This window comes from Paramormyrops kingsleyae, chromosome 8 (genome assembly GCF_048594095.1).
Source record: "Paramormyrops kingsleyae isolate MSU_618 chromosome 8, PKINGS_0.4, whole genome shotgun sequence".
Lineage (NCBI taxonomy): Eukaryota > Metazoa > Chordata > Actinopteri > Osteoglossiformes > Mormyridae > Paramormyrops > Paramormyrops kingsleyae.
Window position 1 is genome coordinate 4,665,760 of NC_132804.1, and position 23,241 is coordinate 4,689,000.

General features: G+C 47.5%; 1 protein-coding gene across 4 annotated transcripts in view; it reads left to right on the forward strand.

Annotated features, from left to right (window-relative positions):
* The window catches only part of LOC111853550 (sterile alpha motif domain-containing protein 11), a 53,350-nt gene that overhangs the window by 22,691 nt on the left and 7,418 nt on the right, over positions 1 to 23,241 (forward strand). For all 4 annotated transcript variants that reach the window (XM_072715023.1, XM_023830557.2, XM_072715024.1 and 1 more), the window contains exons 4-7: positions 4,559 to 4,686; positions 11,808 to 11,900; positions 14,378 to 14,539; positions 19,439 to 19,583. In XM_072715023.1, coding sequence (XP_072571124.1) covers positions 4,559 to 4,686; positions 11,808 to 11,900; positions 14,378 to 14,539; positions 19,439 to 19,583 — 528 coding nt within the window. The remainder of the gene's footprint in view (positions 1 to 4,558; positions 4,687 to 11,807; positions 11,901 to 14,377; positions 14,540 to 19,438; positions 19,584 to 23,241) is intronic.

Genomic DNA, 23,241 nt, shown 5'->3' on the forward strand with positions numbered 1-23,241 from the left:
TGTGGCTGATTATTTATTTGGTTACATGTTTCTTTATTGGCTTGTCCCTCTGCCTTCTTGCCAGGGACCTTTATTCCAGGCAGTGACTCAGTTTTTAAGGGAAGCTGATCTGTGTAGTAATGAGAAGCTTAGTGTGCGTAACTTACAAAGTCTCTGAGTTGTTTTACTCTAACCTACAGGACTGTATTTTGCCCATAGGAGATGTTTATGATATAATTTATTTGTGTATTATTATTTCTTTAAAATGCATATAATTACATTATTGGCCACTGGTAGATCACTGTTGTTATTTTTTGTATTCATTTTGTTTGTTGTAAGTTACTAAGTTTTGGAATCACATTCCCCTAACCCTTTTTTCCAGTTGGATATGTGTATTTTACTACGTGATTTTAGTGAACGCGCAGGTTTTCAGGAATGCATTAGTTACATTGTAGCAGGCCTGAATGTACATGTCTTTTTCCATCGCTTTGGGTGGACATCAGCAAGGTGTAAGAACTTCCTGCATCTGAAGCTGACTGTTTACGGCTTGGTCTTGCCCATGTCCGTCTGTGCTGGCGCCGGATTTTTGCATAACTGTGGCAGCCGGCCAGGTCCCACTGTGCACCTGGCACTGGCCTTCTCACTCCACACCCCCCAGCAATGAGGGCATCGCACCCCTGCTCCGCTAACACCAGCCTGCGCTCAGCCATAGTGACAGACAGGCAGTGGGGCCCCTGTCTGCCAGCCCTTACGGTGACACCCACGCTCGGCGCCGCTACCCGGCGCCCCCCGCCATGCTCTGCCCCGCCCTCCGCGCCCCGCCGGCGCTCAGAGCCATGCATCACTACTGGAGCCCATGTGTCACTGCCAGGGACAGGTGCCAAGCTCGGGACACTGTTCTCCTCGTCCATACTGCCAGAGGTATAACCTACGCTTTAACCGCAGCACCAGTAACAGGAATCACCTGGGAACTATATTGTCTTTGTACTATTTTGATGGAATCTGGGACTATATTTGTTTGTCTTTTGAGATGCGGTTTGCAGAAGGTTTTGCCTTCTGCATCCAAGCACGCTGCCCAAGCACGCTGCCCAAGCACTCCCCACAGGCTCAAATCAATAGCAGGCAGCTCCTTTATGGGGTCGGGGGGCTCTCTGGCACTGCAAGGGTGGGATGGTGGTCACTTCGGGCGAGCTTCTGGTTTGTGCATCGTTGGTGATGTGCCTCGGTGACTATGACGATAGAAGCCTGTTACTACCACAAAGAAGGTGAGGATGTTTCCCACCAGTGTAAATCAGAGTATGGCTAGTACTTAAAACGGAAAAGAGGACCATTGTCCTAAACCTTTTGTCATTCCTTGTAGGCGTCTCCAGTGAAATGTCGGTTTATGTTGCTGGGCAGTGTGGGAGTTTTAGGACAGTATGTACCCCGGATATAAGCCCAGTATGTACCCCGGATATAAGCCCAGTATGTACCCCGGATATAAGCCCAGTATGTACCCCGGATATAAGCCCAGTATGTACCCCGGATATAAGCCCAGTATGTACCCCGGATATAAGCCCAGTATGTACCCCGGATATAAGCTCAGTATGTACCCCTAGTGTGTGCCGGACAGAAAGGGGACCGGGTGCCCTCAGTGGGTCTGTCCGTCTGCACCCTCCGCACCCACCAATGCTCCTTACTCCGTCGGAGTGCTGAGTCAGGCAGCCGGGTCTTACCTCTGACGCAGATTATGACCTTGGCCGACTGTCCACGGGCCCTCATTAGCTGGCCGATCTGGGACAGCCGAGAGAAAGTGCGCTAATTAGCCCCGGGAGGGAAACTGTGCCCTTGCAGCGGGGACTTAGTGCAGATCCTTTGAAAGAGGTCTCCTGGGGAGCGTGACCTGCTTAGGTAGGAAGTTCAGGGTGGCATTATCACACTGTTAGTAGGAGGGATGCCTCAGACTCTCCCTGCACCCGACCTCACAGATAAAGCAGGCATGTCGTTTGAAGGTACAGTGTATCTTCTCTGACATATACTCTTTTTGTGCGTGTTGTGTCATGTTATGCATCTCTCAGTACCTTTTCGCTGCCACTGGGAAGTTGTATATATGGTGCTTTATTGACGGAAGACTCACAGACTGTGTTCGTTGTGCACTGAGCCAATAGTGTTTTTATATTCTAGCAGCTGGACTCTTGGACGTCTATGAAGCGGTGATGCCGTTTATGTCAGGGAGGTGTCATGCAGCTGACAGACCATTCCATGTAGCAAAGTTAAATGTTCTACACTGTCCAAAGCAGTCATTGTGTCAAAGGGATTTTTTTTTTTTGTTTTTTTCCTTCTTCTTAACACCCAGTATACCAGCCCCTCACTGAACAAATACTTCCCTGCCAGCCAAAAGCCTTCCCAAACTCTGAGGAAGAATTACCTTGAGCAGTCTCACCGTGGATGCTGCGTGTCTGTGCTCAGCCTTTGATTCCTCTTCCAGATCAGTCCCTGTAGCAGACAGTTGCCATCATTTCCACAGAACTGACTGGGATTATGCTCTTTTTTATGGACAGAAACTTAGGATGTTGCCTCTGTAGTAATAGCATGTAGTACAATTAGCGTCAGATGTCAAAGAATCCTTGATCATGTTTTAAATGGCTTTCATCAGTATATTTATTAAAATGTTATGTTTTTATTATATTTTCCTAAAACAGTATATATTTTTTAGCAAACACATTGTCATTGTCAGTTGGTTTGGCGAGCTTGGTTTTTGAATGACAGTTGACTGGTTAGCTGGTCTAGTCTGGTTACCTGACCTAATCAGCTCTTGTGTTTCCATGGACTTGCCAAGAATAATTGTCCTAGGGTCTATAATTTATAGGCTGTAGAGCTGGAATTTTGGTTTCCATAGAGAGTGGAGCACATCCACTGTCAGTTACAGTGAGAGATTGGGCAGGGAGGGCTCACTGTATCCAGTGAAAAGGACGCATTTGTCATCGAGATATCTCTGGAATCCTGTATGTCTGTCTCTGGGCCCTTGGCCATATTGAGATAGAATTCTAATATGTCCAAAAAGCTAAGCCGGTATTGAACAATATTATGACGGTTAAGGAGATCGGAGGAGTAATCAGATTTGGGGGAAATACCCCCATGACATACTTGCCTTAACCTCAGGGACCGATGAGAGACAGTTCTTGCTTCTCAGAGGTGTTAATGAAGGCTGACGGGTAGGCTGACATATCCTGCCCTAATCCCACCCCCACGCATTCCATTTGGGGAGGGGGTGTCACATGAGCACCAGGTAGGCTCCCTCTGATCTGGGATCAGTCTGGCCAATCCATGCCAAATCACACTGGTATACAGGACACAGAAGATACCCCCAGCTGGCATCTCTCCTGGGTAAATGTCCCGCCTGACAATGAGAAGAGCTGGTCCATGTTTGTCCTGTAGCACACAATCCAGTAATTATGCAAAAAGGAATAAAAAATATATATGGAAGGCTGTATGTTCCTACAACGTTATGGGGTTGGTACCATCTCAGGGGTACCTCAGCTCCAGTATCTACTGTTGAGGCCAGACATCATGGTTACTGAGTAAGCCATGTTAGGTTAGTGGATACACCACTCAGGTCACAGTCGCTCATCTGCCTAGTCCTTGCATTCATTGCCATTATACCATCCTTATGGAAAAGAGGTATGCAGACCTATGAGGAATGTAGACCTATGAGGAATGTAGACCTCATTTATACATGAATTTCTATAAACTTTTCCCCAATGATTTTTGGGTGCATGAAAAAAAACCTCTAATCACTTCATTTTAAGCTCATAAACCACTTATAATTCCAGAGTGTGATGATTAATGTCTCTTAAGGTTGAAGATTAGACAGGATAAGACGCAAAATTGCTTCGGACAGTAGTCTGTCATTTTTTCCTGTGTGGAGACAGGCGATTACCATTTGTGCTTATGTCATGCATGTTAAAGGGGGTTTATCAATTGGCAGCTTTTCTTTCACTGTGTGCTTCGTTATAGAATGAAACCTGCTCGCTGTTCACAGAAAGCCATGGTCAGACGTGGGGCCGGATGTCAGCAGACTCTGATCAATCCGTGGCATTAAAGGAGACCTCGGACACACTGATTAGATGCCCCTCTGTCAAGTAGCTGGCAGTGGAAGGTGTTGGGGGAAAAAAATCCTATTCTTGTGGACCATATCATTAGTAAGCCGGGAGAGCTTTGGTGGAGCAAACTCCAGCGAGATTGATTGGACGTGGTCATGTGCTCTCAGTTAATCAGAAATGTGCCTTTTCCAGCACTGCTGTAAGTTGTTCTTAATTATTTTGAAATCATTCTCATTGCTAAGATCCTTGGTTTGATTTGCTTTAGCTGCTGCAGATCGACGTCTTTTTGTGCTCACTTTATATGCATTTCAGTAGCTGGTATTTTTTCCTGCAGCCTGTTTCTGGTTGAGGTGCGATCTGTTTGGTGGACCGGCTTCGTCCACAAGGGCTCTTTACTTCTTCCCTTTGTTGTGACTCGACTGCAAACAAACCGATGTAGCGTGAGGCGAGGGGAGACTCCCCCCCGCAGACCTGACCCCCCTCCCGTTGTGCTGCAGCCGCGACGGTGACCTCACATCGATCATCTCCAACCTGCACCACAGTCGACAGCTGGGCTTGCCTGAGGGTCCGCCCTGCGGGGACATCATCAGTAGCAACGGCATCGAGATTGCGTCCGCAGCAGCAGGTACGCCGCTTGCGGGGGCTGCGTTCGGGGCTTCTGCAGTTCCTACCTGTCATTTATTCATACATTTTATATCTCCTCTTTTTTCCCCTCCCTTTTTATCGGTTAGTCTCTATGCTAAAGCATGCTGCCTCATTTTCAGTACTTCTGTAAGTGATTTTTTGGTCTCTTCTCCCATTTTTTTCTCCCATGTTGCGTATTTCCTTCTTTTCCACTTCTGCCAGAGTGCCATGCCTATCGGTCTTAGGACCAGAGGTGGATAGTTCAGGTCCTGAAAGTAAAAATCCAGACCAAGATTTTGTTTCAGCCAATCAGTTGAGTACCCCGTTGACTGTGAACTTTTATACTCAGTTTGGCTGGTTGAAACAAAATTTTGGTTTGGATTTTTACTTTCAGGACCTGAACTATCCACTGCTGCTTAGGACCTTAGTCTGGCATCCTTTAACCTAATTGGCATGATTAATTAATTACTCGTCCCCTTGTGTCTGGCCCCAGCTCATTACTTAATGTGTGGTTGACATTTTCTCTCACATTTTTTAATAAATTACTTTATTAAGATGTAATCCTGTGTGATTTAGAGATGCCAAGGAACTAATTGAATGAGTTAATTAGATGACGTTTATCTCACAGCCATTTCAGCTGCACTCTGAATCACCACCCCACTAGTTTATCAATAGCATCACAGAGAAAAAAAATGTTAAATCGGTGCAATAAAAAGTTCAGTGTTTATTAGGTATTCTGTTTGTTTCTTGGGTTAATATAGACCAAATATATATTTTTGATGGATGTACCAGCTGTTGGCGTTGTGCAGTTAGATGGTCTTGATTATCTTAAAGAAATTTATCGCGAAATCTGAACCTCGCACGTCCTTGCGGTGCGAATGGAATATCACTCGTATCAGCCGTGCAATGCTGTCCGTGGCTGCAGAACCAAAGCAGGCGCCTGTGTCTGGTGATTATCAACCAAACCCCTTATTGATCAGATGTGGAGCCAGAGAGCCGCAGCTCCGAGACGAGGTGGGAACCGCAGGGTGACATTATCCACCCCGCCGGGATGGTTCTGGGGTCACGGCGCATGACTCATTCACCTTTTTAATAAAACAGGAATCAATGGAGGGGAAATGACGACATTCTCGCAGGAAAAAAAAAATTGTGTGTGGGAAAATATGTGGTCACATTCCATTCCTGGGCATTAATTTTTGCAGGAAATATGACATATAGATGTGTGGCTATATGGATGTGTCGCACAGGTAATGATAAAATAATTGCATCTTTGCCTTAATACTCTCAAATGAAATTTTAGTTTCTAATGTTTCCTCTTAGTAGTCTGACACAATATTCCATCTTTTATGAGATGACCTGACACGACTGAAGCCCAAGAGAGGTGATTTGTAGAGTCAGACCCATTTTGAGGCGAGAGGTATTACCCCCCAGGAATCTATAATTATTGCTCCTTATTAGCTGGGTCCTGTAATGCTTATTTATACCTCCATATTTCACGAGTGCTCGGCCCAGAGGACATAAATAAAGCATTTTCAAAATAAGGAATGAGAGCATGTTTCGGTCCTGCGCGAGATTTTCAGAAGGCATTCCTGATCTTAAGTGAGGGAGTTCCGGTTCATTTGAATGTTGGAGTGAGACACAGGGTAAGATGCAGGGAAGCTGTCTGTCGCCCCTTTAAACTCTGATTTGGGAGAGTCTGCATAAGCAGCTTGTCCTGTGTCTGTAAACAAGTCCAATCCCATCACCTGGTGTCCTGTTGTGTTTAATTCTGCCTGTCAGTGAAATAAGAGAGAGAGGGAGGGGAGTTAAGGTTGAGCAAAGAACAGGACAGGCGAGTGTGGCGGAGGGTATGGCCTCGGGGGGGGGGGGGGGGCTGTGGCCTCCGCCGCCCCCAGCCCCTGGCCTGTCTCCGCCTGGCTTTCACAAAGCCCAGAGTTAAAAACCCCAGCCGCCCGTTGTGGACCGAAGCCACGAAAAATCCTCTTTCACAGATTACGATGTACTTTCAAACTGTAGCTTTTCCACATTTATGAATCAGTCTCCAAAGAGCTTTGTTAGTCCGATAAGTAAGAAATATTTTTATTACCGGGCACAGGAAATGCTGCAGATTTCTGGAGGGGTGACTAACGCTGCAGTCTGTGCGGTGAATGGGAGAGACTGAGGGATCTAGGCAAAGGCACTGCAGGCAGGGGGGGGGGGGACAGTGCCAGAGGCCAGCCGAGTCAGAGTGAAAGATGTTCCCTCCGTGTGGGAGGAGGGGGTGGATGTTAATTACATTGCAGGGGGCAGACAGGGGAGACAGGCCAGGCGTCAGCGGCAGAGAGCCGAGGCGGCCGCCGTCCCCAAGGCGACAGCTGATTGGCTGGGAACGCTGACGGGTCGTCTGGCTGCGGGGGCTTTACGGTCAGACCGGAGGCTCCCGCCAGCGCAGTGCAGCCCATCGACGCGGCTCCTCCCATTTCACTGGCGGGGGCGGCGGTGGCGGCGGCGGGGGCTCTGCGTTATTGGATAATGGGTCTGCATGACTCCTAAGTTAACCTCTTCCTTTCTGTTTTGTTTGTTGCCGTTAAAATTCCCTTTCATACCGCTTAGGGGCATTTTGTCCGTTCCCAGTGAGTGACCTTGAAGTTCCTCACAAGGGCGAACCTTGCCTACCTGTGCTCTTTTTTTGTCTTTGTTTATTATTCTCAGAGTTAGACTATTTAAGTCACCACAGATAAGCTCTCCCATTTCCCAGGTTCTCAGAAATGTAGTCTTACTTTATTCCCAAAGATAAATAGCTGGCTCTTTACGATTTCTTTTTCATTGTCATTTCGTACAGCGTTCGAATGGTACCGTCCCCCTCCTCATGAATAATGCTTTTTTTATTGTTTTCTTAGTTTTTATCTTCAGTCTGTCGCTGTTGCTAGTGTCCCACCCGCCCCCCACTAACCTTCCTCAGGGTCTCCGCTGAGAGACAGGCTCAGCCCCCTCTTCCCTGCCACCCCCCATCCCTTCTGGGCAGCGGAAACAGACGCTCTTTCTCCTCCAAAGCAAATCGATGGCCGTCTGCGCGCTCCGGCGGAGGCACCGCGGGCAGCACGATCGATAAGTTATTAGCACCATTCTGTCAGCTGTAATGTGGAGATTGATCGCAGGCCGCGCCGCCCCGCGCCCGGCAGCCGTGACGGATTAGGGGCCGAGAGGGGAGTTATGGGGCCCGGCCGTCGGGCCTGTCACAGGAGAAGAGCTGTGGCCGTTTACGCAAGAGCCGCACTTGCCTTTGGCCTGATCCGCTCCGCCCTCCCCTGCTCTAAATGCCTGGCCTTGGTACAGAAGCTTAGCGTCACGCTTTTCTGACGAAGCCAGCTAAATGCACGTATTTTTTGCTTAACAGGCTGTCCATCTTTTTTTTTCATCCAAACAACAAAAGTGGTGGAAGAAGGTCTAAACACTGATGCTAAACTCATTTCACCTGAAAGGCCTGCTTATAACCCAGAAATGTATATTTCGTTTAAAAATGAGGGACCCCTGTTTTCACAGAATATGTAAAATGTGATTTGTTTCCTGTGTGGCAACAAGTAGGTTTGAAAGCTGGGAAAGACAATAAAACGCATGAGATACAGTAGATGGGGTGACCACAGTCGTGTTAGAGAGCAATCAGTCACAATTAACTTAAAATCGAAAACAAATTTTTGAATATGATCATGGGCAAAGATTTGTATAGCAGGTTACTATGAAAGGCTTTAGTATCGCAGTAAAGGAGCAAGCTTAGGGTTAGGGTTAGGGTTAGGAACAGAGGGGTATTACAATCCTGAGCTGGAATAGCAAGAGAGAAAGTGTTTGCAGTACAAGGTTGTCCTCTGTGCATCCATACACTTTCTGTAACAACCTATTCTGTAGCGGTTTGTGGCACCTGGAGTTTGTCCAAACAGAAGGGTATATGGTAGGCTGCATGCTGTTCCATTTCAGGACACATGTTCACACACACATACACACATACACACACACACACACACACACACACACACAGGGAGAGAGAGAGAGAGAGAGAGAGAGAGACTACGGGAAATTTAGGGGCACCAGTTCACCTGATCCCAAGTTTTTGGACTGTGGGAAGAAACTGGTGTAACTGGGAATATTGCACCACTTGTAAACAAATTGTCATATATAATTCAATTAAATTCAATTCAATTCAATTCAATGCAACCTAATTCAGACTTTTTTATATAGCACATTTTCACAATATTACATTGTTTCCAAGCGCTTTACATTATCCCTGCCCAAAGCCCCCAGTGAGCAAGCCAAAGGCAACTGTGGCAAAGAAAAATTCCCTAGAAGAAGGAACCTCAGGAGGCACCAGACTCAAAGGGGGAGCCCATCCTCCAGGGGCCAGCAGAGGAAGTTCAAAATAGCAAAGTCCCAGTACTTTACTTAAAAAGTAAAATTGTGTGCAGTGCAGGTAAGAATGCAGAAGGTCCAGCTGCCAGGACAAGCAGGTGAGGGAGCTGCTGTCTTCGGCGAGATGGAGGGTCGTGTGACACAATAATCAAATGCACAACGGTGCCTCACATGCTTTATCGTCATTATTTTTAGAAGAAGGTTGAAAACCTGAGTACTTGTGATATCTCACTTATTTGGCTGCGACATGGAGTGAAAATGGGGGCAGAGTGGATTGATCAGCCATTTGTGCCCCGGGGGGCAGCACAGTCAATCCCTGCCCCATTAGAGGTGGTTTTCACATCAGGCCCCGATTTTGGAGCAGAAATGCTTCCCCAGGGAGGAAACATCAAAAAGCATCATTAGCGTTCCCCAGTCTTCAAAAACTGTACGGACACCCTCTGCTGCACTGCAGAGTCGGGACTCGGTAAAAACTGTACGGACACCCTCTGCTGCGCTGCGGAATTGGGACTCTGTAAAAGCTGTACGGACACCCTCTGCTGCGCTGCAGAGTCGCGACTCTGTAAAAGCTGTACGGACACCCTCTGCTGCGCTGCAGAATCGGGACTCTGTAAAAGCTGTACGGACACCCTCTGCTGCGCTGCAGAATCGGGACTCTGTAAAAGCTGTACGGACACCCTCTGCTGCGCTGCAGAGTCGGGACTCTGTAAAAGCTGTACGGACACCCTCTGCTGCGCTGCAGAATCGGGACTCTGTAAAAGCTGTACGGACCCCCTCTGCTACGCTGCAGAGTCGGGACTCTGTAAAAGCTGTACGGACACCCTCTGCTGCGCCGCAGAGTCGGGACTCTGTAAAAGCTGTACGGACACCCTCTGCTGCGCCGCAGAATCGGGACTCTGTAAAAGCTGTACGGACACCCTCTGCTACGCTGCAGAGTCGCGACTCTGTAAAAGCTGTACGGACACCCTCTGCTGCGCTGCAAAGTCTGGACTCTGTAAAAGCTGTACGGACACCCTCTGCTGCGCTGCAAAGTCTGGACTCTGTAAAAGCTGTACGGACCCCCTCTGCTGCGCTGCAAAGTCTGGACTCTGTAAAAGCTGTACGGACACCCTCTGCTGCGCTGCAAAGTCTGGACTCTGTAAAAGCTGTACAGACCCCCTCTGCTACGCTGCAGAGTCGGGACTCTGTAAAAGCTGTACGGACACCCTCTGCTGCGCTGCAGAGTCGGGACTCTGTAAAAGCTGTACGGACACCCTCTGCTGCGCCGCAGAATCGGGACTCTGTAAAAGCTGTACGGACACCCTCTGCTACGCTGCAGAGTCGCGACTCTGTAAAAGCTGTACGGACACCCTCTGCTGCGCTGCAGAGTCGGGACTCTGTAAAAGCTGTACGGACACCCTCTGCTGCGCCGCAGAATCGGGACTCTGTAAAAGCTGTACGGACACCCTCTGCTGCGCTGCAGAGTCGGGACTCTGTAAAAGCTGTACGGACCCCCTCTGCTACGCTGCAGAGTCGCGACTCTGTAAAAGCTGTACGGACCCCCTCTGCTACGCTGCAGAGTCGGGACTCTGTAAAAGCTGTACGGACACCTTCTGCTGCGCTGCAGAATCGGGACTCTGTAAAAGCTGTATAGACCCCTTCTGCTGCGCTGCAGAGTCGGGACAGTCTCAGATCATTGCAAGTCACTGATGTTAGAGGTCTCTCACATCATGGGAATACCTGTTCCCCCATTGTTCATCAGGGAGGACTTTTGAATGTTGCCCCCATACTGTGTGATCATAAAACCCTGCCCCCCCTCCCAGTTAGAGACTACAGTTGGGTGACCATGACGCTCCGACTTGTCAACACGAGACGAATCAGCGGAAGCGTGGCCGCATGCTGGTGCGGTAGGATGTGAGCGCGTGCGCGTGCGTCTGGGGAAGCGCTAACTGGCGCGGGCTCTGCCGGCACTCAATGACAAACGGTCACTTCCTTCCTGCCTGCGCGTGCTGCCGGCGTCCCCCATCCACCCACCGCCATGTTATCGCCCGGATATTGATTCTGAATCTCTTTTGGGCAAGAGGCTGTAATTGTAGACCGAAGCGCCTCTGTGTGGCATTTACTGCAAGGTTAGCAGAGCGTTATTTCAAGGTTTCCTTGTGCTGTTGGTATGAGGAGAGTTTTACTGAGGTGATGGAGAGACAAGGCTGGTAGAAGAAAGAGAAAGAGAGAGAGGGAGAGAGAGAGGGAGGGAGGGAAAGTCGAAAGAGGCAGGAACAATGTAACAGTGTGAAGTAAGAGCGACCCTCCGAATGAGGCTAATGCATATATTAGCAGTTAAAAGGCACAGAGTTGGAATTCTACGCTCCAACTGAACAATGCCAAAGTTTGCACTCTTCATTTCTCTCTCTTGCTCTCTCTTTCTCTTTCATGTTTTCTGTACGGCGGGTGGGTGTTTGGTTATGAGCAGTAGGTGGAGCATAAGGGGGAAACTTGGCACGTGGGTTTGAGGATGGCGCCATGGGGATCTCTACCTCCATCAGCACACACCAGTAGCCGGCAGTCTCGTCACGTGCGGCAGCTCCGGTGCCCCCGCGGCCTCTGACAGCCAAACCTCCTCTCTGCTCATCTGTCAAACCCCCTCATTACTCACGCCGCTCGTGAGACACATGCCCCCAGATCCGTGCGAATGCGGCAGCTCGGTCCCCTGTTTGTTGTGTGGCGTGAATCTCCCGCTCATGACGCTTCCTATCTGTCCGACAGATGACATTTTAGGCAAGAGGAGAGCTTGTTCCCCCAGCAGCAGCAGCGAGTGCCCCTCAGAGAATAAGAAGTCTCGCAGCGTGTCACCTAAAGGTAAGGAGTGCCTCGTCTGTGAGGGTGTAATAGGAGCAGAGTGTGAATGTGACTGACGGAGTGCTACTCTGCAGGGGGGTGACTGGGGGGTGAGAAGAGCACTCTGCTTTCTTGTGGCTTTCTGGTGTCACACATGCACGTACACACACACACATTCGCACACACACACACACACATTTCTATTCATGTCTTTGTGGGGACTTTCCATTCATTTCTATGGGGAAAGCTCTAATCGCAACAATGATGACCTTAACCCCTACCCAGCCCTAACCTTCACCATAACCAAACAAAATACAAAGCTTTTGGCATCTTTAAAAAATGGTCCTAACAACATTAAAATGGTTTTTAACACATTGTAATGACATTAAATAATAGTAATATAATTTTCATTCATTTATTTATATATATATATATATATATATATATATATATACAGACACAGACACACACACACACCAAACACCCAAACAAAGTATCTTTTTTTTTACTCTATTGAAATCATTTCATTAATTCAAGAATTTAATACTGTACTTCTTCTACAAATTACGACAATTCTACTATTATCAGTTTTTCGTAGGAGTGGAGAAGCTGGAACATAAAAATTGATAAAACACCACTTCTAAGCAAGAGCGTGGATTAGTGGATTAATTTCAATAACAGATCTGTTGACATGTGTACATGATTATTAGGGATTTTATGTGGTTTCCAAGTGTCCGTTAATAAAACACCCTTTTCTTTGAAGCTACTGCATTAATTAGGCATTTTCAGACAACATAAGTTTTTGCATCAGACTTTACCTTGCAGCAGAGCAGCATAAATTTTGTCAACACAACAAATTATACTTCACAGCGACAGCATTTGAGTGCATGTTTAACATGGTGATTCTAGTTTGCCGAAGAACATTATTAAGGAAGCAGTGGAGATGGCTGCTGGGATCAGTATGTGGGAAGATAAGGCCTTTCGGCTGGTTAAGTCTCTTCGCTTAGAAGCTCCACAGAGATGCTTATGATGTTTGCTGTGGCCACGGGCTTCGCCGCTACCGCCGCTGCAGGCTGGAGAGTTCCGCTGGAGATACAGCAGCCCTGGCCGCACAAGCTCAGCTCATACATGAGTCATTTCTCCCACTACCTATAGTCCATGAATAATATATGATCAAGATTTAAAAAGCATTGATCACTGGAGGGAATTGGGCGGGGCGTTAAGAAGGGTAAGAAGGGTGTGCGTGATTACCCCAGTGTGTGGGTCTGACTGTGTGAGAAGATAGACAGTGAGGTTCTGGGGTATACATCTTACATTGTGTTAAAATCCAGCACTGCTTTTACCAGCGACGCCATTTGCAGTCACGCACTGAGGGAGCATGCCTCTCCACATGAGTAGATAAGCACTGATTAAATTTTTTGTGCTGATCTCTGCCAAGTTTTTTTTTTCTTCTCTCTTTTCTGGGCCCCCTAACCAATCACAGTTCTGCAATGGTAAGATGGACAGCTGCCGCGGCCTATCGGTGAGGTCTCCGTTAATGACTAAAGCAGGCAGGAACGTGCTGGAGTTATGGCAGGCAGAGAGGAAAACAGGCAAATCGGAGAGTGGAAAATTCTTACTGTAGGTAGCCGGGCTGGCGTCCTCCCCATTGTGCAGAAACACGCACGGAAAGAGATGTTCAAAAAAAAAAAAACCCTGGCTCACCACCTCTCTCTGACACATTCACACACAAATATAGGCGCATACAGACGTGCACATTCCTGGGGGATTTGCTAGTGCTTGTTCTGTCTCCTAGTATACGCCTGCTGACCAATTCGCATGGCCTGCACAAGGCCGACTGCCGATCTCCACATGCTGTAAGAGATTCAGGTCTCTCTGAGGCAGGTAAAAATAAAAATAGCCTCCTGTCCCCATAGATGAATATATGATACACAACCACTGCAAAAAATGTGTGTGTATATGTGTGTATATATACACACACATACACTTACGAACTTTCAACTTACGAACTTTCAGACATACGAATGAAGAAGTCCAAATTGTGTCCATTGGGCTTCCGTTTACTCTCTGCAACATCAATTTTTTTTTCCTGCGCGCCGATTCCGCCTAGAATGGCTTCTGGTCGCTACTCCCACCGCGCAGCAGCGTAGCGTGCGTACTCCCAGCATCCTAGCTCTTTGTACTTGCGCATACCCTTAAAATTATGTTGAATAATGACTTACGCACATTTTAAGTTACGAATGGTTGTTCGGAACGTATCTCATTTGTAAGTAGAGGAGCGTCTGTGTATATATATATATGATTATATGGTTCGAGTTATATTCAAATTCAATTCCCTTCCTTATTTGAGAGTTATATTGATAAAATTTATATATGCATTTCATTTTATGTTGGATATTTTAAGAATGTGATATTTGTGACTTTTCACTATCTCTTTGAGAAGCGTCTGTCCTGCACGTTTTCTCGGGAATGTAAAGGGAAACACTTACCCCCCACAGAGAACTCCCACACCCCAGCACTGGAACCTCTGTCTGGTCACATGACCCCCGAGGAGCACTACAGGCGTATGATGTCAGCCCTGAACGAGCAGGGCTCCTACGAAGAGCAGCAGCAGCGACTTTACCGGCTGGCCAACAGCATGGCGCTTCCCAGTCACGGAGGTGAGCGGCTCTCCGTCACCGTCGGTGTCATGGCCGTGCTATGCCCAACATTCTGCACTCCCCGTCCCTCTCAGTTAGTCATGTTTGGCCAAACTTAGTGCCGTGGCTTTTGGACTCTTTGTGTTTCTGGCTCTGTGCCGCCTTTGTCAGGCTTCACACTAGGGCCATTCTTCCTGCTACCTTGTACGCCTTCAGAAATACGTGCCTGTATCTTGCTATGAATGTACATCCTCAAGGAGAGGGTGAATAGCTGAATGACGGGAATAACGGCCAGACTTCACAAGGGTCTGTTGTGTTTGCAGTGATTCTCTGAGCCTGAGCTTCTCGAAGTGTTTGGTCAAAAGTCCACATCAGATTTGTGCTCAAAAAATAACAAAACAGCCTTTCATGAACGTTAATGAATTGTCAATAACCTTCGATACAGACATGAATATATAACAAAAAAGGGAACCTGATTGTTTAGACTCTCTGCCATTGCGGGGGAGGGGGGGGGGGGGATTATGGCGAGTTATGTGTATTTGAAGTTTGCTGGTTCTACTTTGTATTTTTGTACTTCAGACCATATTAACCCTTTCGCTGTTAACCATGTTGATTCATAAGGTGCATTATCAGCTGGGTCCGGATTAGCTTGTGGTTCGGTCCGCGTCCGGACTTTGAGAACCCCAGCTCTAAACAAACTTTCAATTCACCTTATAGCCTCTAGCCTTTTTGCAAACCGTTTTCAAGCCCCTTTCTGGCAGGGTATTATTGCCAGTGACTGAAGGGCTGAATGTGCTTCTGGACCTCGGTCCTTTGAGATTGGGGCAGAATGTATGTCTTCTTCACTGGGGCCTCCCAAAGTGGTTCAGAGGGGCTTTTGACAGATCTTGGGGTCTTTTGCTGCGGGTAGCCCAGCCTAGGAAAGTTGTTATTATTAGCTTAGTAAAACAAATTTTTATGCAAAATTACCCAGTCAAACTTTCTTCTGCAGTGGAGCTTTTGAACCTTGCTGAAGGCTGCAGCATGAGCTCCTTTCTGGAGATGTGAACCTACAAATGATTGATTTAGTTTCTTAACCACTGTTCTCCAGCTGTCCCGCACAAAGACTACCTTTAGGAAATATTCTATTTTCAAGCTTACCAGGTTGTGTCAAAATGTCATGTCTCTGTGATTTGCGACTCTTAGTTCAGTTATATATGCAGTTATAAATAAATTTAACCGTGGTGGCTGATTTTCATTAGACGTTTAGACATTTTACCCGTCTTTAAATGAACCCTTGGTTTTATTTTTCTTTAATGGACCACATTCATATGCTTATATTTTTGAGACTTTGCCAGATGACTGCAACGTAGTACACTGAACAGGGGAATTAGAAAATGAAAATAAAGCTATAGGAATTATTTAAATTCCCTTTGTCTTTTTAACTCTCGGGGTACACTCTCAGCTGTTTCTGTAAATGCATAGGTATCCAGAGTTAAACCAGTCTCTAACATAGCAAACACTGAGTGGTGCAGACACGAGTCATGCACTTATATTACCAGTAATCCACAAATGGATTTTAATTCAGTTCCTAGAGCAGCAACTTCTATTGTTTTAATTTATGCATTGCAACTGAATAACTGCTGTGATGCCTATGATGTTGTTATCGATGCATCTTCATGAAGCGCTATGGTGTGTCTATGTTGGAGTTGACATTGTATAAAAAAATATTTCAATTGCATTGAGTTCAATGTATAATGCACTTTGTAAATCGGAGGATTTGCCCCTTCAGAGACAAATTCAACAGTACGGCAGTGTTTAAGTTGGCTATGTGCTGCATGAAATACCATGTAGCCTTAAACATGTCTTTTCCATTCATCAAGCACTGAGTCACTGTGGTACTATCATGGTAGAAGATATCTGTAATGATGGTCCAGCTTATCCCACTTATGAGTTCCTAGGTTTGGCTTCAAAAGTGCTCAGAGAAATATTCACACTCTTCTAACAGAAAACTTTTCCAAAGTATGAAATCACCCAGTTCTGTGTCAGGTCACAGTTGTTTTGGAGTCCTTGTTGCACGATGCCCATCTTGGAGAACCTACAACCTCTCCAGGAAGACCTCTTAGGTAGCCACACTGGTCGGATGGACCTTGAGGGCTGTATTGATCTGAGAAGCTCTTTAAGGCGGCTTGATGTTGACGTGGGGCTCCGACGGCATCTCCCCACGCACACCCTCCCCCCGCCCATTCCACCGACACCCTGACCCCCCAAGCACGCAGCTGCTTTCCAATTCCTTCTTTTTCTGCCGCCTCCCTTGCTGAAGCGGAGCATCTTTTCATGCTGAGGCGCTGAAATGAAAGCGTGCAATGAGTGTCGTGGGAGGCCGCGTGAGGTGTTTGCTGTCTGATGTGCAAGACCTTAGCAGTTTCACAGATTTCTCGGCTGAAAGTGAACTCAGATGTAAAGTATTTCACTCCATTATCAGTATATTTTCTCAGTATTGAAACTATACATTAGCAGGTAATAATTAACAGGTAATAATTATTTGGTGCACTGGTTTTCCTGTCACTGGTTACCTGTCACTGGTTTACCTGTGGCGAGTACCAGCTGTTCCCACCTATATTTTAGTCATAATGCACTGTCCTGTTCTGGGGTGAACCTGAGTTTCATCCAGAGGATTTCTGACTAATTCCATCATAAAGGGGGCAGCACCCATTTTTATAGCCTCATAAGGACACAAAAGGGGGGGCCAGCAAGCCCGATCCTGACCCTCCCTAACACCCGGCACAGCTGGATGCCGTGGACCTTGTCTCTGCTGCCAGAAGGAGTGTGTGTGTGTGTGTGTGGGGGGGGGGGGGTAGTGTTCTCCTAGGAGACAGAGTGATTTGCGGGACTCTGGATACGGGGAGGGTGGCTTTGTGATAGGCTGGCATGGTTTAGTCGAAGATTTATAGTAGTGTGAGCTCACCCGAGTATAATATGCCATAACTGAGTGACTTGAGGGCCCTGTAGCTAATCCCTCTGGTGCATCTTTCATCAAGATTCCCCCTGTTCCCTCCATCCACTCACTCACTCACTCACTCACTCACTCACACACACTCACTCACTCACACACACACACTCAGTCACTCACACACACTCACTCACACACACTCACTCACACACACTCACTCTCCCACATACTCACTCAGTCACTCACACACACACACTCAGTCACTCACACACACTCACTCTCCCACATACTCACTCACTCACACACACTCACTCTCCCACATACTCACTCACTCACTCACTCACACACACTCACTCTCCCACATACTCACTCACTCACTCACTCACACACACTCACTCTCCCACATACTCACTCACTCACTCACTCACACACACTCACTCTCCCACATACTCACTCACTCACTCACACACACTCACTCTCCCACATACTCACTCACTCTCCCACATACTCACTCACTCACACACACTCACTCTCCCACATACTCACTCACTCACTCACTTACACACACTCACTCTCCCACATACTCACTCACTCACTCTCCCACATACTCACTCACTCACTCACACACACTCACTGACTCCCTCACTCACATTTTCTCATACGCTCACTCACTTACACACTCATTTGCTCACACATTTTCTCTCACACTCACTCACTCACTCACTCACTCATTCACTCAGATACTCACTCAGTTACTCACTCGCACTTGTTCACTCACTCACTCACTCACTCACACCACTGGCATGTACATTACACCTGCACTGTTTCTGACTGTCTTCTGTGGCATGGGAAATAGGTAGATCAATCCATTTGGAAGGTCTGTACAGCCATTCCCAAGCTCTTGAACAGACCAGAAAAAATACAGCTCACCTTATATTATTGAGTCAAACAGAAAAGATCTCATAATTAATGTCATTATGAAGGACTTTTTCTTCTAACACTCACTACAGATATGAGTAATGAGCCGCTTTTTTTGTACTTTTGCTAGTTTTTATGTTTGTGGGTTTGTTGCTTTAAAAGCAGGTGTTTGAAGGTAGTAAAACAAGATGATGTTCAGATCCTCTTAACTCCTTAGTCTGTAGTCCTTAGACTACAGTGAGGTGCCATTACATTTAAGGAATACTATAAATGCTGTTCTTAATCTACCTTCATACTTTATATTGAACGTAAAACCCAATTTAATCCATTTTGTTTTGTTCTATAGGCCATTGCAACGGGTGCCGTCAGTACAGGCAACTGCCTGAATCCTGTTTGGCTGCTAATTAGACACTGTGTATAAGTTCAGCTTTTATCAGTGATGTAATTGTAAGCTGTATACAGTACATCCATTTCCAGTAACTACATAACGAGTACAGAGTGACAGTGAACATAGAGCATATTTCAGGGTATAGGTGGCACCAGGACGGGACAGGATGGACTGGGATGCCAGTCCATTGAATCATGGACTATTTAGAGACACAAGTTTGCCCAACCGAATGTTTTTGGACTGTGAAAGGAAACTGGAATACCTGGAGGAAACCCGCAAGGATCCAGTGCGAACATGAAAACTCCACACACACACACACACACCCACACATACACACACGCATGCATGCACCCACACACGCACACGCATGCACTTATGTGTATTCATATCTTTGTGGGGATTCCATTCATTTCTATAGGAAAAACCCTAATCCCAACAAAGAGAACCTTAACCCCTACCCAGCCCCAACCTTAATCATAAGTAACTAAACAATGTACAAGTCTTTTAGTCACAGATTTTTATATAATTGAGTTACCCCTTGTGGGGATCGAATCAATTGTCTCCACAACGTCAAAGTAACAGATTTTTATCACATTGTGGGGACATTTGGACAGCTGGGTGAAGAATTAAAGCAATTTATGGCAACACCCCAGAGGCTAACACATCATTTTTCATTCCTCAGAGCTGCTACGGCTGCGCCAGGAGGCGGTCGCTGTGGCGCGGAATCCCGCGAGCATGGAGGCCCACCTGCCCTCGGCTGGCGGCGCATCGAACCAGCGCCGCAAGCAGGGCCTGCCCCAGCACCGCGATGCCCACTTTTCAGAGAGGTACGGATGCAATGGCATGGGGTGGAGGGCGGGTCATTCTGCGATGGCATGGGATGGAGGGCGGGTCATTCTGCGATGGCATGGGATGGAGGGCGGGTCATTCTGCGATGGCATGGGATGGAGGGCGGGTCATTCTGCTATGGCATGGGATGGAGGGTGGGTCATTCTGCGATGGGATGGAGGGCGGGTCATTCTCTATGGCATGGGATGGAGGGCGGGTCATTCTGCGATGGGATGGAGGGCGGGTCATTCTGTATGGCATGGGATGGAGGGCGGGTCATTCTCTATGGCATGGGATGGAGGGCAGGTCATTCTCTATGGCATGGGATGGAGGGCAGGTCATTCTGCGATGGCATGGGATGGAGGGCGGGTCATTCTGCTATGGCATGGGATGGAGGGCGGGTCATTCTCTATGGCATGGAATGGAGGGCGGGTCATTCTGCGATGGCATGGGATGGAGGGCGGGTCATTGTCTATGGCATGGGATGGAGGGCGGGTCATTCTGCTTCAGCAAGAATGAGGGTCCGTCAGGCCTAAAACACAGTGAGAAGGACCTAAGGACCGAACCTCTAGCCTGCCAAATGTGAATGTCAAGGTGAACACATGTTCTCACTTACTAAACAGCAGGAGACAGCTAAACGGAAAAAAAACAGCGTAAGGAAGCAGACCCTCCACAAAGATAATAACATATGTTCCTCCCCCACAACGCCGCCTAGTTTCACAAAAACAGGAGACGAGGGCTAAAAACTGTAGAACAGAATAAATATTTTATAGCTAATGAACATAAGATCTTGTGTGGATGAATACTGTATGAATGCAGGAGATGCCATATGGGGAACAGAGTGACGAATGGGGGGGAGGCAGGACTATGAGCGAGGAACGCGCTGGTGAGCTGGACCTGCCATGTGCGGCGTCCTTCTGCGGCCTCATCGGTTTGATCTTGTCAGAATGTGTTTAAGAGGACCCCTGCTGAATGTTTCTCCTGCAGGTCAACCCCTCCCCCCCCCGCCCCCCCACCCACAAGCCCCACTACACACCTTCTTTTTACGGCTCCCCCCTCCCAAACCAGATCTTGCAGGGCGGGTAATTGGATGTTGATTATTTATGTGACAAAGGGAGCTGGAATATCAGTAATGGCTGGAGTGGGAGGAGGGTCGGTCACCAAGCGTGGGGGTGTCCAATTTCCATCCGGACTTCCTGTTGGGGGCAGTGTGAGAGGCTGGTCATGGGGGTTTTACTTTGGAAAATAATTAGTCACACAGGACTGTGGCGTGCTCATGTGCGTGCCTGCTTCTCTTTGTGTGTCTGCGTCTTAGAATATGAGTTTATCTGATTTTACTCCAAATCCTAACATATAGAAAAAAAACTCTAAAAAGGTAACAACCCTTCAAAACTCTACTGTCTGAGGAAGCTGTTCTTGGCTTTTTTTAGCAGAAAAAGTGCCAAGATCTTTTATGACCACGGTGTTTTTGAGTTTTGTTGGGGTGGCGTTAGGAGTGATACGTCATGTAGCAGTTCTGTGAGTTTCCCAGAAGAAGAAGTAAATAAACAATCGTAAATGTCTGGGTGTGTGACGCCATTGTGATTTAGGCCAAATCAACCAAACCAGTGAAGATTTGAGTAAAAATATGTTTTTCTGCTCTGCTCTCTCAGTAACCCATGCAAGCAGTATGAGTGAAATATCTAAAAATATGAAATAGGAAAAAAAATAAGTAAAAAATTGTTTTGATACCATTTAAATGGTTTGATTTTGTATTATTTTAATACAGAAGAGCCAATATTTATGATATTTTTAGCCCTTCTGCTTAAGCCCCAAACCCGTCTCTGAACTTCCCGTTAACGGCTGTTGATTGGCTGTTTTAAATGCTGTTTGTAGGGGCAACATTTTCATGCTCGCTTAGGTCCCTTCATTAGCTTTGTGATGCTCTTGATGACTTGGTGTCCCTAACATGGTTTGAAAAGTTACTGTTCTGAGCAGCGGCTCCTGCAAGGCTCCGTGTGTCACACACTCACTCCCGCCGTCCGCGGCTGCTGTCATTATAAGGCGATCTCACAATCGATTATTTGATGTATGTCAGCGCATACTGTTAAAAACGAATCTTTACAGAAATCGATATACTGAAATTCGTATCTGCGGCACTGAGTAATCTGCAAGGCAAATGTTCATATATTTGGCACACGAGCCTCCGGTCCGAGCAGACGCGGGTCCTGAGGGGTCAGGAGGCATGGGTGGGGGCCAGGGGTGGGGGCCAGGGGTGGGGTCATACATTTTAATGCGCTTCCTGTGCAAACGCCCGCCTTTGGAGTTCGGTCGTAATCTAGCCTGCGCTTGTGTCATTAAGAACTAGCGGTGCAGTCGCCCTTTGGGATAGACTGGCGTGTTGGGGGGGGTGAGGTGGAAATGGGGGGTGCTCATGCAGTCAGAGCCATCTCAGGAGTCCAGATTTCTGTGACAGGGGACAAATGGACATTGTGTGAGGCCTCGCCCTGCTCTGAGGTCCTCATTACTTACTAATTAATGATAATCTTTATCTTTTTTTAGATCCGGGCTAATACCCAAGCCATTTTGGGCGGAAACTCACTGCAAAGATCGTATATTCAGCCTCAGTAGTGAATATATAAAAGTTTCTGTTAGGTAAACAAGCAGTGACGTTTGGCAAACACATTTATGTGAGAGTGACATGTGCCGTTGACGATTGTAAGCCGATTGCTGTCGGTGTTTAAGTATCTCTGCGTGTCTGCGACAGTGTGAATGCCCCGGTCAGGTAAACGAACAACGGTAAAAACAAAGATGTTTAAAGTGACTTGACTGATAGAGAGACTGATCGCTTAAGAGGCATGAGGTTAAAGTGGTGATTTCTCCTTCGCTGTGGAACCCTCAGCACCCAGAGCGAAGCGGTTAACGGGGCCCCCTCTCCTAAATAGCCTCCTATAAAAGGACAGCCGTCTGGCGGGTCGGCTCTCCCTGTGATTACGGCTAATTAGGATGGAGCAGACGCCTCTCAGGTCCGGCCGTGCCGCTCTAATTGACCGTTATTCATCTGTGGGCCGTCCGGGGCGGCGCTGTGCTCTGCATGCTGGGCTTAATTGTGAGGCCTGGGGGATTAGGCCAGGTGATTACACATTTCACAGCGTAATTACATAAGCGCCGCTTGCCGGGGCCCGCCGGCCCCAAGGAGGTCACGTGTCCCCCCTCCCCTCAGTCCCCCACCCCCCTCGAGATTAATTGGCGCTGCCAGCCAGGCGGGGGTGTGCCGCGGCGCAGCGACGCGATTAGCATTAACATTTCAACAGCGGCCGGATCGATATGCGCCTCTCTGTCCGCCACCCCGCCGCTTTTGTTGTTTTTTTGAAACCCCCCCCCCCCTTCCCCCTCCCCACGCGGCCATTAAAGTACACAAGTCTGTCTGGCTTTCAGGTCGCTGAGGCTGGAGGAAAAATTAGAAGGGGAAGAAAGTACGGTGCTGAGGTGGCAATCCACGGACACTAGGGGCAGGAGAGAGGGGGCAGGGCCGGGGGGGTTAGGGGTCCTCACTCTTTGTAAAGCCCCTTTCCCAATACCTCTATGCAGCCTGCTTTCACCCCTCTGTGAAAAACCTCAAAGATTTCACATATTTTCCTTTTTTTTGCAATACAATCAATCCATCCGTTCACCACC